The sequence below is a fragment of the Homarus americanus genome, unplaced genomic scaffold (genome assembly GCF_018991925.1).
Source record: "Homarus americanus isolate GMGI-L3 unplaced genomic scaffold, GMGI_Hamer_2.0 scaffold48220, whole genome shotgun sequence".
NCBI classification, from domain to species: Eukaryota; Metazoa; Arthropoda; class Malacostraca; order Decapoda; family Nephropidae; genus Homarus; species Homarus americanus.
The window spans coordinates 4,073,366-4,088,083 of NW_024755060.1; the positions used below are offsets into that span (position 1 = coordinate 4,073,366).

General features: G+C 35.7%; 1 protein-coding gene across 4 annotated transcripts in view; it reads right to left on the reverse strand.

Annotated features, from left to right (window-relative positions):
- LOC121856401 (coatomer subunit beta'-like) overlaps nt 1–14,718 on the reverse strand; it is a 35,257-nt gene that overhangs the window by 18,702 nt on the left and 1,837 nt on the right. For all 4 annotated transcript variants that reach the window (XM_042351980.1, XM_042351979.1, XM_042351978.1 and 1 more), the window contains exons 2-12: nt 13,491–13,649; nt 12,751–12,943; nt 12,216–12,364; nt 11,084–11,282; nt 10,150–10,340; nt 7,290–7,489; nt 6,556–6,755; nt 5,425–5,599; nt 5,151–5,241; nt 3,239–3,357; nt 2,805–3,059 (exon numbers count right to left, since the gene is read on the reverse strand). In XM_042351980.1, the coding sequence (XP_042207914.1) occupies nt 2,805–3,059; nt 3,239–3,357; nt 5,151–5,241; nt 5,425–5,599; nt 6,556–6,755; nt 7,290–7,489; nt 10,150–10,340; nt 11,084–11,282; nt 12,216–12,364; nt 12,751–12,943; nt 13,491–13,649 (1,931 nt within the window). The remainder of the gene's footprint in view (nt 1–2,804; nt 3,060–3,238; nt 3,358–5,150; nt 5,242–5,424; nt 5,600–6,555; nt 6,756–7,289; nt 7,490–10,149; nt 10,341–11,083; nt 11,283–12,215; nt 12,365–12,750; nt 12,944–13,490; nt 13,650–14,718) is intronic.

The window sequence follows — 14,718 nt, forward strand, 5'->3', positions numbered from 1 at the left end:
CGTAATAGAAATAACAGGGCTTATGGAGAAAATAGGGTTAGGTGCAGATTACTCGAAATCGAAAAAATTTAGTAGTTCGCCTAACACAAATGATAGCACAGTCTAAATAAATGTTACATTCAAATCTAATAATGAAATCATACAGTAAATGTAACACTTTAGTTGATGGGGGAGAAGGGTGATTTTGAGGTTGATAAAATCGAGCTTCTCTTCAATTGTTATATCCTTTCTTTTACGATCATCACCGGGAATTCTATCACCAGAACGCTTCTTGATGATATTCTTCTTTACTATATTCACAGTTAATACTGTACCACAAAATTGGAGAAATAGTAAGCAAAAATCGCGTTATAGCAAACAAGCGTTCGCGTTATACAAATATCGTTCCTAATTCATAAATCGCGTTAGAGCAAATTCGCGTTATCAAAACACGCGTTATAGCAGAAATCACTGTATCAGAATTTTAACCGAAAACTATTAAAAAAACGAGTAACATCTCAAGAACATCGGAAGCTTAGGTAAAGTCTTTTGTTTTCGTCATGTATTTTATCCTATTTTACATTGAAATACGTCACGTTTCCACAAAACTACTATTTATCTCCGAGAATATATTCATTCAGGCGCAGTTTAGGTAAAATAGACGAGTGATGTAATAGTTTTTTAACTGAAAACGATTCGAAAAACACGTACCCTCTAGCCCTGTTCAAAGAGAGGACTGGGAGAAGCTGTTTGGTGCTGCAGACGATGACAAGGAAAATGATTTTGATGGATTTTAATGAAAATATTCAGAAATATGGTATCGTAGTATTTATTCAAGCCAATTAGGATAGAATATTATTGTAATACAACAGTTTTCGAACTGAAAACCATTCGAAACGCGATTACGGCAACATCTTTTGAACGAAAGAAAGCGAAAGTCATTGTTTTCGTCACGATTTTATCCCACTTTCCACTGTTCAGCAAAAATATTACATTTCCGTGAATGCATTATATCAAGCACAGTATGAATAGAATACCATTGTAATATAACAATATTTTGAGTCCTACTCTTTCCATTTACAGAGTACTGTACAAGCCCATAATAATGGCTCCTAAAGTAAATAAACTTCGTTGTGTGAAGAGAAAGAAGAACACATTGAAATTGAGTGACAAACTTGAAATAATTAAGAAACTAGAACGTGGTGTGAGCAATACTGTTCTAATGGAAACATATGACATTGGAAAGTCTACAATTTATGATATATAAAAGGCAAAGAATAAAATTTAGAATTCACAGCTTTTTCATTAAAACTGCTCATTTTGATAAATGAAGCATGCTATATTTCCAAATGAATAAACTATCAAAATGTACCTGTTCATTTCTTCTTTATTCTTCATTAAATTTGAATTTTAAAAGTACTGCCTGAGAATCCGGAAAATCCGGACCGACCCAATCCCCAAGCAGTCCGGATTTTTGGAGTTCTACTGTATATTTTTCAGTGTTAAGTGGTTGTATTTGGGGGCCTGGAACGGATTAGTCCTATAACGAACGAATGCGATAACGAACAAGGTTCTAGAACCAATTAGATTCGTTATAGCATACCCCACTGTACTTTATTCTTCGCTAATCACAGACACATCACATCTCCAGACCACAATTACTGAAGAGTCTCCGACCCTCCTGATGACGACAAACCTTTACCCTCCCTATTTCCTTTCTGAATGTACATTTGTATCTTCACATCCCACTTTGTATAATGTCTGTCTCCAATCAATGCACTGTACCTACTATACTGCTCTTATTCAACCTCTTTACTGTCATCATCTCCCTTCCTGCACCCATCTCAAGTCCCTACCATTTGCATGAACATCTTTATTTATTCGATCATTCCACAATTTACATCATTTGCCTTCTTTGCCATTCCAAACATCCCTTACAGTTTCCTATTTATTACCCATTCCATTCTGGTATCTCAGATGCAGCCCTCAGTGTTTCACTGCTAAAACCTAAGGTAGGTAGTATTATACAGTACTACCGAAAATCATAAATTCCTTCCCTTCATGACACTTCCCAGCTTGCCAATTACCTTCCTCCCATGTAGTATCTCCCTACTGCACTCCCTGTCATACCATATTCTTAAACATAACTCCAAACACAAACATGGTTTACCAAGCTCCATTATATCAAACGCCTTCATCTCAAAAACAATTACTTCATTCTTCCCAGCATTTAACTTCAATTTCATTCCATCATACTACCTGTCAAAGTTAGTCACCAACTTTTGCAGTACTGTACTGTACTGTATCTGTTCACTCTCCACCACATCATTATAGAAACATGTTATCAGTGGCCACATCCTACCTTACATTTCCAGTTTTGCTCCTTCCCCTGAAACCCTTGCCTTTATTTCCCTTGCTATGCAATCTACAAATATGTTGAACAATTAAAGAGATATCACACTTCCCTACCTTACTCCAACTTTCACCTTAGAACTGTCACCTTGTTCTCTATTTCTTCTCATACATGCCTACTCTAGTATTAACTGATTACTGATATATCACTCACAGACAAGACCCAAACATAGTAGATCAAAGCTGTTTTCACTTACATCATGCCCCTTCTGAATAAGTTTTACAACACATCAACCTAAGCTTGTTTTATCATCTCAATATTACTGAAGCACTTCAGATATATCCTTCATGTTACTTAAAGAAAAAATTCAAGGAAGGTCTAGTTTGCATTTAACATACAAAACATTACACAAAGCAATAGTAGTTGAGTCAAGTCTGATAAACCTAGAATTTATTTCTTCCTTAAAACTTACCTATGCTCTGGGTCAGTAGAAACAGCAAGGGCCTGTTTCTTGAATCCTTGCTTCTCCAGGAAATGAGCCACACGTGTGCGATGTGCAGGAGGAATTGTGGGCAGTACTCGATCGGCAGTATCAAAATCACGCCGCATTACAGCTGTCTGATACTCAAGGACAGACACCAGCAGCTCATATGACACAACATTTAGTTCCTTGTCACCAAGATACAGTCTGTTGTCCTTTGGAATGTATCCAAGTAGGTAAAGAGTCCTAAAACAGAACAGTAAGACAACTATAAATTATAATTCAGCAGTAATTTACAATATTCAATAAACTTATCATTTTCATGGTTTTCATACACTGTAGTGTACAGGTGTATTAAAATATCATCAGGATGACAGCAAGAATGGCCTTACTAGAGAAGCAAATGACATTTTCAGGTATCTTACCTATCCAGATGAGCTATGGTAACGATCTCACCACCCACATAGTAATTCAGTCTGTTCACTGAATTAGTGTAGATGAAGCAATCACCCACCCACTTGCCGGTCTTCACAATCTCTTGAACCTAAAGGAAAATAATTTCTTAATAATAATTCATCTCTAACAATGAAGAGGGTGATAACCAATTTATTTTTTTCGGGGATTAGCCCACCCGGGCAAAGGTCACTGACCCACATCGGGGCTGGGGGAATATAATAATAATAATACCTGTAATAATAAATTTCATAAAAAAAATAATAACAATTAATAAAAAAACAATAATAAAGCATACATAAATAAAAATAAAAAAGATTAAGAGTGAGAAATGATATACAGGTTGACAATCCCTTATCCGAAATCCTTGGGGCCAGAGGCATTTCGGATTTCGGAATTTTTCGGTTTTCAGAATGGTTAGGTTGGTTTTTTTTTTTTTCAAGTACAGTGCGTGTATTAGCCCACCCACAGGTTACTGACATTGGGGCCTGGGGGCTATAATAATAATAATAATAATAATAATAATAATAATAATTATTCATCGGTCTAGGTCGTGTTTCTCACTTTTGATTCTTGTATTTCTTTATTATTATTATTATTTTATTATTACAGTATTATTATTATTATTATTAATTATTATTATTATTATTATTATTATTATTATTATTATTATTATTGTTATCATTATTATTTTATTTTGGTGTATTTTTATTAAAATTTTTATTTACTATGAATAATTATTATTATAATTATTATTACTATTACATCGCCCCCCAGGCCCGATGTGGGTCAGTGATCTATGCCTGTTTAAAAAAAAAAATGCTCCACAATTTTTTTTTTCGGTTTTCAGAGCTTTTCGGTTTTGGGAATTTCGGATAAAGGGTTGTCAACCTGTACAGTATGTATGTTGTGCTGTCAAACTAAGAGAAACAGTTGAGACCCTGCAATTGTAAGTAAATGAGGCAGAAAGTCAGCCAGATCAGCAACCTGGGACTTGGTCACAATTTTTGTGATGTCATATGGCAGCGGGGTCTACCATTAAACAACACATTATGCTTCCAATATCTCTCCAGGCGGTAGTACAGTACCTCCCTGTTTGGTAGCTGCCTACACTACCAGTAAAGCTATATATTTTCTTTCCTCCTCTCCTACCATTTTTAGGTGAGGTGAATCAAAGGATTGTGATATTGTTGAGGACTGAGGTACTGTATTACTGTACATAAGTGAAAAGTGACAGGAGAGGACTGATAAATGGGCAACACTATGCCACACACACATTCACAGCTCTTACTGTATAGGCAGCTTATGTGAATAAATATATTTGAGCAACTTATTTACTTCATACTGTACTCTCATTCATTTACATATGCGTGTTACATTCTTTCAATGTTAATATAATAATCATTATCTAATATCCTTGTTCCATTTACACTGAATATCAAACCTCTTTAGAAATTATTTTTATAAGATTTTAGCCTCTGATTAATCACTTATCCCACTTCTCTGTTTATTGTTTATAACTTTTGGGAAATAATATATAAATATATTTGTCCTCGCTAACTGTTAGAAATACACAATTAAATTAAAAAAATTTAAATAAATCACTTTTTACAAGATTAAGCTACTGTATTGGATGTATCTCCAATACATATACCGTAATTACAAGTGTAAATACAGGTATAACTTACAAGTACCGCACACCAATACCTATGTCAATATCAACAAGATGCCTTGATGTCAATATTAATTAAAATACATAAAATACTTCAACTAATTACATATACTGCACATATTGGTAGTACAGTACCCTGCCTGTGCTGTAGAACTATAGTAAACCATACAGAACTCTCCAATTAAAATAGTAAATTAACTGTATAATCTTACCTCACCAACAAGATCAAAGGCTTCTTCAATCCCATCCTCTGTCACACTATCCTTGTTTTCCCTGGCACTAGCAACAGCTTCAGCACTATACCTGTGAAGAAACAACAATACACTTTCTAGCAACAAACTCCACTTGCATAAATACATGTCAACATATTACTGTACAGACTTTACCACTCTCGTTAAACCCTTCTGAACCAGTGTTTGATATATGCATCACGACCATCTTATGCATAACACTCTGTCATGCAGTTCTATATGGCAAAACACTTACTTGAGAATGAAATAGTTTTCATCGGTGGCAATGCAGACATAATCTCCATTCTCTGACCAGAACACCTGACGAGGCTGAATCTCAATACGTCGCACCAATTCTTCAGTTTCCCAGTCATAGAATGCAAGGCCTGTTGTACTAGAGCGGCACCCCAGAAGGTACCCACCATAAATACCTGTCAAATGGAATAAGAAACCAAGTTAAGTAGTTGACCTAACTTTTTATACTTCCAATCAAAGGTTATCAACAGATGAACTGTATGAAGCATATCAATATACAGTAATGCATCTCTAAAATAAAACCTTGTACTTTATGCCACATGATGAGTGGATACCTCTGTGCCCATAGCTCATTCTTGCCTTTTTCCTCTTACTCTTCTGATGAGGTGGGCCATTAGGTTTCCTACCTCGCTGAATTTTAACTAATGCCCTAAAACAACCATGGACAGGCATAATAATGCGAGTTTCAGGCATTCCTGGTGAATCAGCATCATCTAAGGTTCTGTCTCCCATACTTGTTGGCAATATGCCACTTAGAGCTAGCAAATACCTGTACAGTGTGAGCATAAAATCCTTGGATATTAAAAAACAATAAAAATAAATAAAAAATTACCGGTAACTCGGAATGAAATAATATTATATGAACATGGGAAGTATGTAAATGTTTGAATGAGGAGTAACTGAAGTGAAACAGACAGGTTCAAATTCCACTTGTGAAGAAAGTCACTTTATATGGTCATGTGGTGAAAAGCATAAGGTTTAGTTCCCAACATATACAAGTACAGATGAGTTTCTAGGAGAGCATTATAACAATTTAAAGAGGGTAAAAGAAGTTGTGAATTTAAAAAAATATGTGATTATACATAGTGGGTGATTTTTATGAATTAGTAGGAACGATGAAAGAAACACAAGAATCAAGACCACAGGAGTTGGGTAACAGAAAAAAAGAGGGGAAAAGTTAAATGACTCTGGAACAAAATATTACTGTGCTTCAGTCAGAGAAAAAATGGGCTAAGGCTACAAAAAGTAAAGACAATAAGAACCTATAAGAGGTGGAAGAAAGAAAAAGAAAATGTGGGACAATTATGATAATGATAAAATGAAGAAAGAACAATTTAATACAAATAATTACCTTCACAACCAAAGTCAGGCTTGAAGGACTTCTTTTCTTTAAAGTTTTTGAAAAGTTTGACACTGAAATTAGACTCTCTGATGGCATATTCAGATGAATCCAAAGCCCAAACAAACTCAAGTGCAGGGCCAAAAGCTTTGTTCCTTAGGGCCATAGCAGTGTAGATGATATACTCTCCATCACCACAAACAACCACAAATCTGTTAAAAGTAGAAACATACAGTATAGTGTGCTCAACATTAAGATGCAATTACCATAGAAAAAATATATATACAGTACATACAAATAATGAAAAACTCCATACCGTCTTTAAATTACAATAATGATATGATACAATATTTCCTGCATCACAGCAGCAGGACTGAGACCTGCAGTGGCTTATTTGGACACCTGAGCTGCAAAAAATCTTTTGGGAACTGAATGTCTGGTCACTCGGAAATATTTAAAATACAGGTACACACGACTTCCAGGAAACCAAGGGACCCTAACTATGCCTGACATCTTATGATGCAGATAGCCTTGATATGGTTAAGAATTTAAAAGCTATAAGACTAATGTTGGATGTAATTATGTAACATCACATCATTTTACTAAAGCCTAATTATAAAAAGAACCTTCCCCTAGGAAAGGTGGCACACAACAGAAAATTTTGTATGCTACTCAATCATAGAATGTATTACTGTCTCATTCTTTAACATGATAATATCATACTGTACTCAATATGTGATTCATACCTTCCATTGGGATTATGTGCAATAGTTTGTGGATAGATATCACAGGCTCCAAGGTCCTTAACTGCTAAAGGTAGCCGCTCACCATCTTGGGCTTCTGCATCTCCCATAGCTTTTAGATTTGCCTGCTGAATCTCAGAGTGTCGAGCCCAGACAATCTTTCCACTAACATCCATTGACATTGCTGGTTCCTCACGTCCGAGCTGATGTAATCAGTAAGAATTAATTCAAATTAAATAACATCGAATTTTTACATTATTAAACATTTACATTACACATTAAGGTCATACTATTCATGGAATTATCAAGGTGTCATCCAAGAGGAAGGCCCATTCCAAGTATTCCAATAATAAACAAAACACAGCATAACACGGCATATACATGCAGGGGGAAATAACAAAAAAGTCACAATAAACACAACCATTTCAGCCTTCTAGTTTGCACTCCTATTCACTAACAATTTGGCAAAAGTTTTGTCAATAAAGACCAATTAGTCTTAACATTTTCTCCTTTGCCATTCTGACAAAGTAATGTACAGTACAGGTAGTTCTGCTATAACGCGATAATTGTGTTCTTGTAAAATATCGTGTTATAGAAAATCGCGTAATAGAAATAACAGGGCTTATGGAGAAAATAGGGTTAGGTGCAGATTACTCGAAATCGAAAAAATTTAGTAGTTAGCCTAACACAAAGGATAGCACAGTCTAAATAAATGTTACATTCATATCTAATAATGAAATCATACAGTAAATGTAACACTTTACTTGATGGGGGAGAAGGGTGATTTTGAGGTTGATAAAATCGAGCTTCTTCAAGTGTTATATCCTTTCTTTTACGATCATCACCGGAATTCTATCACCAGAACGCTTCTTGTTGATATTCTTCTTTACCATATTCACAGTTAATACCACAAAATTGGAGAAATAGTAAGCAAAAATCGCGTTATAGCAAACAAGCGCCATGCGTTATACAAATATCGTTCCTAATTCATAAATCGCGTTAGAGCAAATTCGCGTTATCAAAACACGCGTTATAGCAGAAATCACTGTACTTGTACAATTTTGTTTTTGCTTTTTCCTCAAGTACATTTTATGTACTGTACAGGAATACCCCGCTTTACGAGGTTTCACTTTCCTCGATTTCGCATTTACGCGGTACCTCGCCAGAACCGGACTTTCACTTTATGCGGTGCATCTACTCATATACGCGGGAAGCGGCGCAGGCAGGATGCGCACAAGGTCGCCCAGTCATCAAAACATTACCGAGTTCTTCACCCGCCACCCACCACAGCCGGCCCAAGTCAGTGATAGTGAGGATAGGGACTTATATGGACTTTGAGGGGTTTGACAAAGAGGTGCTGCAAGCCTATGTGGTGGATAGTGATACAATTGATACAGGTGAGGGCCAATAATCTGCCCTCTGCCTCGGAACCAACCCCCCCATCCCTGTGTGCCCAGCCATCATTTCTACTAATGTAAGTGTTAAAAAAACTAATATTATTGATATTTCTCCTAATTATTAATTGTGTGTGCATACCATCATAAAATTAAGATGTAATTTTTACGACAACGTAGGTATTGTGTCTGAAAAAGTGGAGTTTGGGGGTCGGGCCAGTCTCTATTGGAATTAATCCCATATGTTCTGTTGTTCACTTTACGAGGTTTTCACTTTCCACAGTACCCCATGGGTTCAATTGACCGTGTAAATCAGGGTACTACTGTACTGTATTTGTAAAATAAGGCATTACTGAGGATATCCTGAGTGAATAATAAAATCTGGTTTAAATTAACTCTTAATGAACAGGATATCATCAATGATAAATAAATTCACCTAATAATGATTTGCAGACTTACTGGACAATTATAACACAACCATTTACAGGTCTAAGGCATCCAGGTAGCATGCCTTTCACACTATACAACATTAGTAATATCTCCATTAGCCAGAATTAAAATTTGTTGCTCTGTTTCTCCAGAAACTTCTGAGTTTGGGAACAATTTTCTGGAAAAATCCGAGAAAATTTTCCCAGTACCCGGAAAAATTCCAGGGATGGGTGATTTTTTCCGGGTTTGAGAGATGAAACTCAAGAGCATTTTCCGGGAATTCAGATAAAATCTTCCTAGACCCCAGAATAATTCTGGGGATGGAGGATTTTTTCGGGGATTGAGAGATGAAATAATGCATCATTCGGCAAAATTCAAAGAAAATTCTGGGGAATTTTTTTCCGTGTTTGAGAGATGATCTAATGTGTAATTTCCGGAAATTTCGGAGAAACTTTTCCCGGTACCAGGAAAAATTCCCGGGATGGGGGATTTTCTGGGTATGAGAGATTCGTCTCACTACCCGGAAATCTCTCATTCCCGGAAGTGCTTTACACCAAATGCTCTGGCTAATGGAGATACCACTGTATTAGAAACAGGATGTAATAAATCTGCAATACAGGTGCAGTATATACAGTAGTATTAACAAGCACCACCATTCTAAGACAAAATGAATAAATAAAAATTGCTATGGCAAATACACACAGTTTTAAACTTCATTTGCTATCATACAGACACTCATTCTTATTACTGTACATCATTTCTGCTTTATTCTCCTTCCAAAACACGGTTTCAGATATTTTTCTGGTTTATTCGTCTCTTCACACAGCCTAGCACTATCCATAAGAAACACATACCGGGGTACATGCCCCCAAAATCTCCTAATGCCTCTGCTCATTCACTAACTGAAAACTACAAAATGTAATAAACAGAGTACATATGTTGAAATTCAATCCTTGTGCAGGCAAATAAAATACACACAAAAATATATAAAAAGAGAGAGGATTCACAGTACAGGTAGCTAATACTGAAGCTTATCTTACCTTGACCATAACACTGCCTTCATCATAACCAAAACAAACATTGTTGGATCCTTTGAGGGCACAGATGCACCATACACGGTCAAGGCCATAGTTGAGTGTGTTCTCCAGGCGGTAAGTGTTGGCGTGCCACACTCTAACTGTACAGTCCTCAGAACCAGTCAAGATAATGGGCAGCTCAGGATGGAATGACACTGTTCAAAAGAAAAGTCTGTTGACAAACCATTTTCAACTTCCAGAATACAATGTTCAAAGTAAAATCTTCACATACTATACTTAGATCATTATTTATACCTTCGTATAAATAGACAAATTTGTGTAACAAAGTTTACAGTGAACACTTACGCTGAACAATAATGCTTCTTTTTAACCTAGCAAAAGGATCCATAATATGATAGCAGTGACTCTTGTAACTCATGCAACTAAACACACAATTGCAAATCCATTGCTTTACAAAATAGCTACAGTATTGATGAGCATTAATTTTCCACTCATGCAGACAATTTTTCACTGACACACAATGGTGCCTTTCACTTATGACTTCCTCTGCCCACCAATCTTCCATCTCCATTCTTCTCCTAACTCAATCAATATGCCCTTACCCCATTCATTTTTGGTCTTCTATCTGTACATTTGTATACCAAACTGTAATCTTAAGTAAATGGGCTGTGAAGTTTATGAAGATTCATAAAATAAACAGATTGTAATACCAAGTAGCTTCCCCACCCCAAAGAACAATGTTAAGTGCTACAGGGTTTTATGCTGTCAACCTTAACTTCTTTAGGAAAAAATTGGAATCAATTCCTCAACCTCCAAAAATTCTTGCATATTCCAATCTGTTCCATTATACTTTTACTTCACAGTCACAAAGCCTCAATTATCTAACACAAAGTCCATTCACTCAAGAAGTAATACCACTGAGGGTTAATTTATATACCTGAAGAAACATTCTGTGAGTGTCCCTCTAATGTCTGCACACAAGTCTTGTTCTGATAGTCCCATATCTTAACAAGACTATCATCTGCACCTGAGATGAGGTACGGTTTATCACCACCATGGTAATAATCAACACAATTTACTCCCCTCTGGTGACCTTCCAGAGTGAAGTTAGGCTGTGAGGACCCAAGTTGCCACACCTGAGGGGGAAAGTAACAAAACCAACATTAAATTTTCATAAATAACACAATTTATCTGAGGCTGATGTAACCCCAGTTGTAGCCTATTAAAGCCAAAGAGCCACAACTCCATCACAATCAAAAATATGTTCATGCGTCCATGTATGAAGTTTCTAGAAATCACATTAACAATTATTGTACAAGTTGGTTTTACAAATTTATGATAAAAACAACTTATTAAAGACTCAATAGGGAGAAGTATGTAAGTTATGAATAATAAATAAACATCTCAGCTGGGCCTCACACTCAGAACCCAAAAATACAAAACAAGTACTTTATGAGGGTTCTTCAAGGTAATCTTCCTTTACATACAGGAACATACATGTATAGTACATAAACTAGTTGAAGATAATTTGAGGCTTTACAGTGTCATTTACTGTATGTTGATTCAGAAAAATAACTCCCTCCTTAAAAATAAAATATATCTAATGGAAAACAATATACAGTACTTACAGTATATTTTTTTGACACATTCAATATTCTAAACAATACTATACTAACCGAGAGCCTGTGCCACCCCGTCCCAAACTTCACCGGTACATTTTTACAGTTGTTACAAGATACTAAAAAACATTTACACAGTGCACATCAATTACTCACACACATTACCTCTCAAGTTCAGTAAGCTACTGTTCCTGGAATGTTTAATTAACCTTCCTCTCCATTCATTTTTATCAGTCAATCCATCTGTGTTAGATTAACTTCCATGTATATTCTCATAAACAATATGGAAGTATCAGTACAATCCAAACCTATTTGTTCTCAGTACAATACTGTATCGTACTAGGTACTTACAGTAATGGAAGTAGCTTTATCCTTTTCCATTTTTTACATAAATTTTTATGTTTACAACCTCAACCATACAATATCCATTAAAACTAATGTAACATTTACCTTGACAGTACGGTCAAGTGAAGCTGAAGCAAAGGTATTATTGTCCTTGGGGTTAATGACAATCTGCATTACATAGTGTGAGTGGCCTTCAAACCCTTGCTGGCATGACCATTTCTTGTCCCAATTCCACAGTTTAATGGTCATATCATCTAGCAATTAAAGAGAAATCAGTAACTACAACATAAAATACATTTTATTAGAAGGCTTTTAAAAACTTAAAAAATAAATTTAAAAATATATACTATACTGTATTGTATACAACCCAGTTAGGTAGTGAATATACTGTACAATGACAAATAGTAATGTATTTGCAGCAAATACAGAGGTCTGCCTGATTTTATGCATAAGCTCATGCCTAACCCAGAATAACTTATGCTCTAAGTAAAGTTTACCCATTCAAAAACCTGCTTAAGTAAATGTGTGTGTGTGTGTGTGTGTAATTATGGTTCAGAGGACCCTGATGCTGTATACTGCTCTGGAGATTTTGTGGACTGATTGAAAACCACTTGTAAAAGGGTGGTTAGAATACACTTACCACTACATGTCAATATGAATGGCTGAGTTGGATGAACTGCAATGCATCTGACATAGTCAGAGTGAGCCTCAAACTGGTGCACTCGTTCAAGGGTGTTGTAATTGTAAACACGCACTTGCATATCATCTGACCCGGTCACGACCCAATTCTTGCGAGCCACAAACCTTGCAGCTCTTACTGGAAGATCACAAACCTAAAACAAATCACTCCATTAATATTTCATAAAAATATTGAAAACCTGAACTTCAAAATAAAATTCCAAATGGTGTGTGATAAATATACTGTCTACCTTTATTATCATTTAATAATTACAGTACAGGGTATAATGAATTTTCAAACATTTATTGTAGTTACTACATAGTCTTCCAATAATGTAAGGATTAAAAGATTTTTTATTAAAAAACTATATGAAGAACATTAACAAAATAAAACAGACCATACTGTGCTGCACTACTGTTAAAATACAGTACGGTAATGCCAAAGATTGAAAAGAGCAATCACGAGAACTTATTTATTTCCCTATTACAATACGATCAAAAGTTACACATAACCAATACACTGTAGTATTAATAGTACTACAGTATAACTACACCCACAGTACTGCAATAAATTACCAAGGATACACTCATCACAATACGTACATGCTCAATGTTTGTTCTGTGTTATGGATGGCAGATTCCTCATTACACTATGGTACACGGAGTAAGGAACTAGAAGTCTCCCTTGACATGTACACTTACCTCAAAACTCTTGACGAGCTGCTGGCTCTCAATGTTCCAAACATGAACATTGCCATTGTAGAGAGAAGCCAGCATCCATGGCTCAGTTGGATGGAGGTCAACTGACTTCACGCGGTCTGACCGGGCCGTCAACTTCCGCTTCACGTCTAAACGCAGTGGCTGTATGAGACAAAACACCCATGTATCATACATTTATGATCACCAAGAGATATGAAAAATAGAAAATTTCAACACTTCTACATATAATGTACCCATACTGTACAGTATTTATCATAAAAAGTATAAACTAAACAACAAAACCATATTTAACCTACCTACCTAACTAACATACCTAACCTAAGATGGAAGTGCATTTTTTTATGTTAGGTTAGTTGGTTAGTTTGGTTTGGTTTGGTTAGGTTAGTTGGTTAGTTTGGTAGGGTTAGGTAGTTTGGTTTGGGTGTTACTGTATTTAGTTATTTACAGTTACTGTACAGGCAGTATGGAAAGTATGCTGGTAAGCATTTGGTTACTAAGCATTAGGGTAGCTTACTGGCAAGCATGCTAACAGTTTAAATGTAAACATGGTATCCACGAATGGACAGACAAAAACTAAATAAACAAAAGTAGGAAGGTTGCAGTCCCCCAACGAGATTTTATATTTAAATGGTAAGAAGCAATTTTTTTCTATACCGTCTAATTTTTGTTAAAGTTCTTCTGTTGTAAACTACAGTATTAACATTTTTCATTATGTAGCTGGTTAACCCATACACCTGACCTACAGTATAGTGTAACAAAAAATAGTTTTTACTTTACTTTTGACCATTGTTCTGATTGTCAAATGATTCAAGCCAAAAATGCGGCTAATCTATGTAAACATTTCTCCTTTCTCTGAATGATTTATTGCCCATTTTCATCCCTAATGTTATCACAAACAACACACCTATACTTGTCAGCCAAGGCTAAGGACAATTTATACCTCACTTTGCACGCTCTGGGTGTGTCACTTCCCATAGGGTTTGCATTTTGACAGTACGTACCTGATGATTACTGCAAAGTATGTACTTATTTTTTACTTGTGTGCCCACCTTTAAACCTTACACTTTCTATGTTACAGGGACTTCTCCTGAGGCTTTCAGGGTTTATGCATCTCTGCAACACCCACACAGCCAGTGTGTCTTTGGTTTGAATATTTTATATTTATATGTTTTATTGTTATTCAAATGGTATACCAACAACAATCATAATT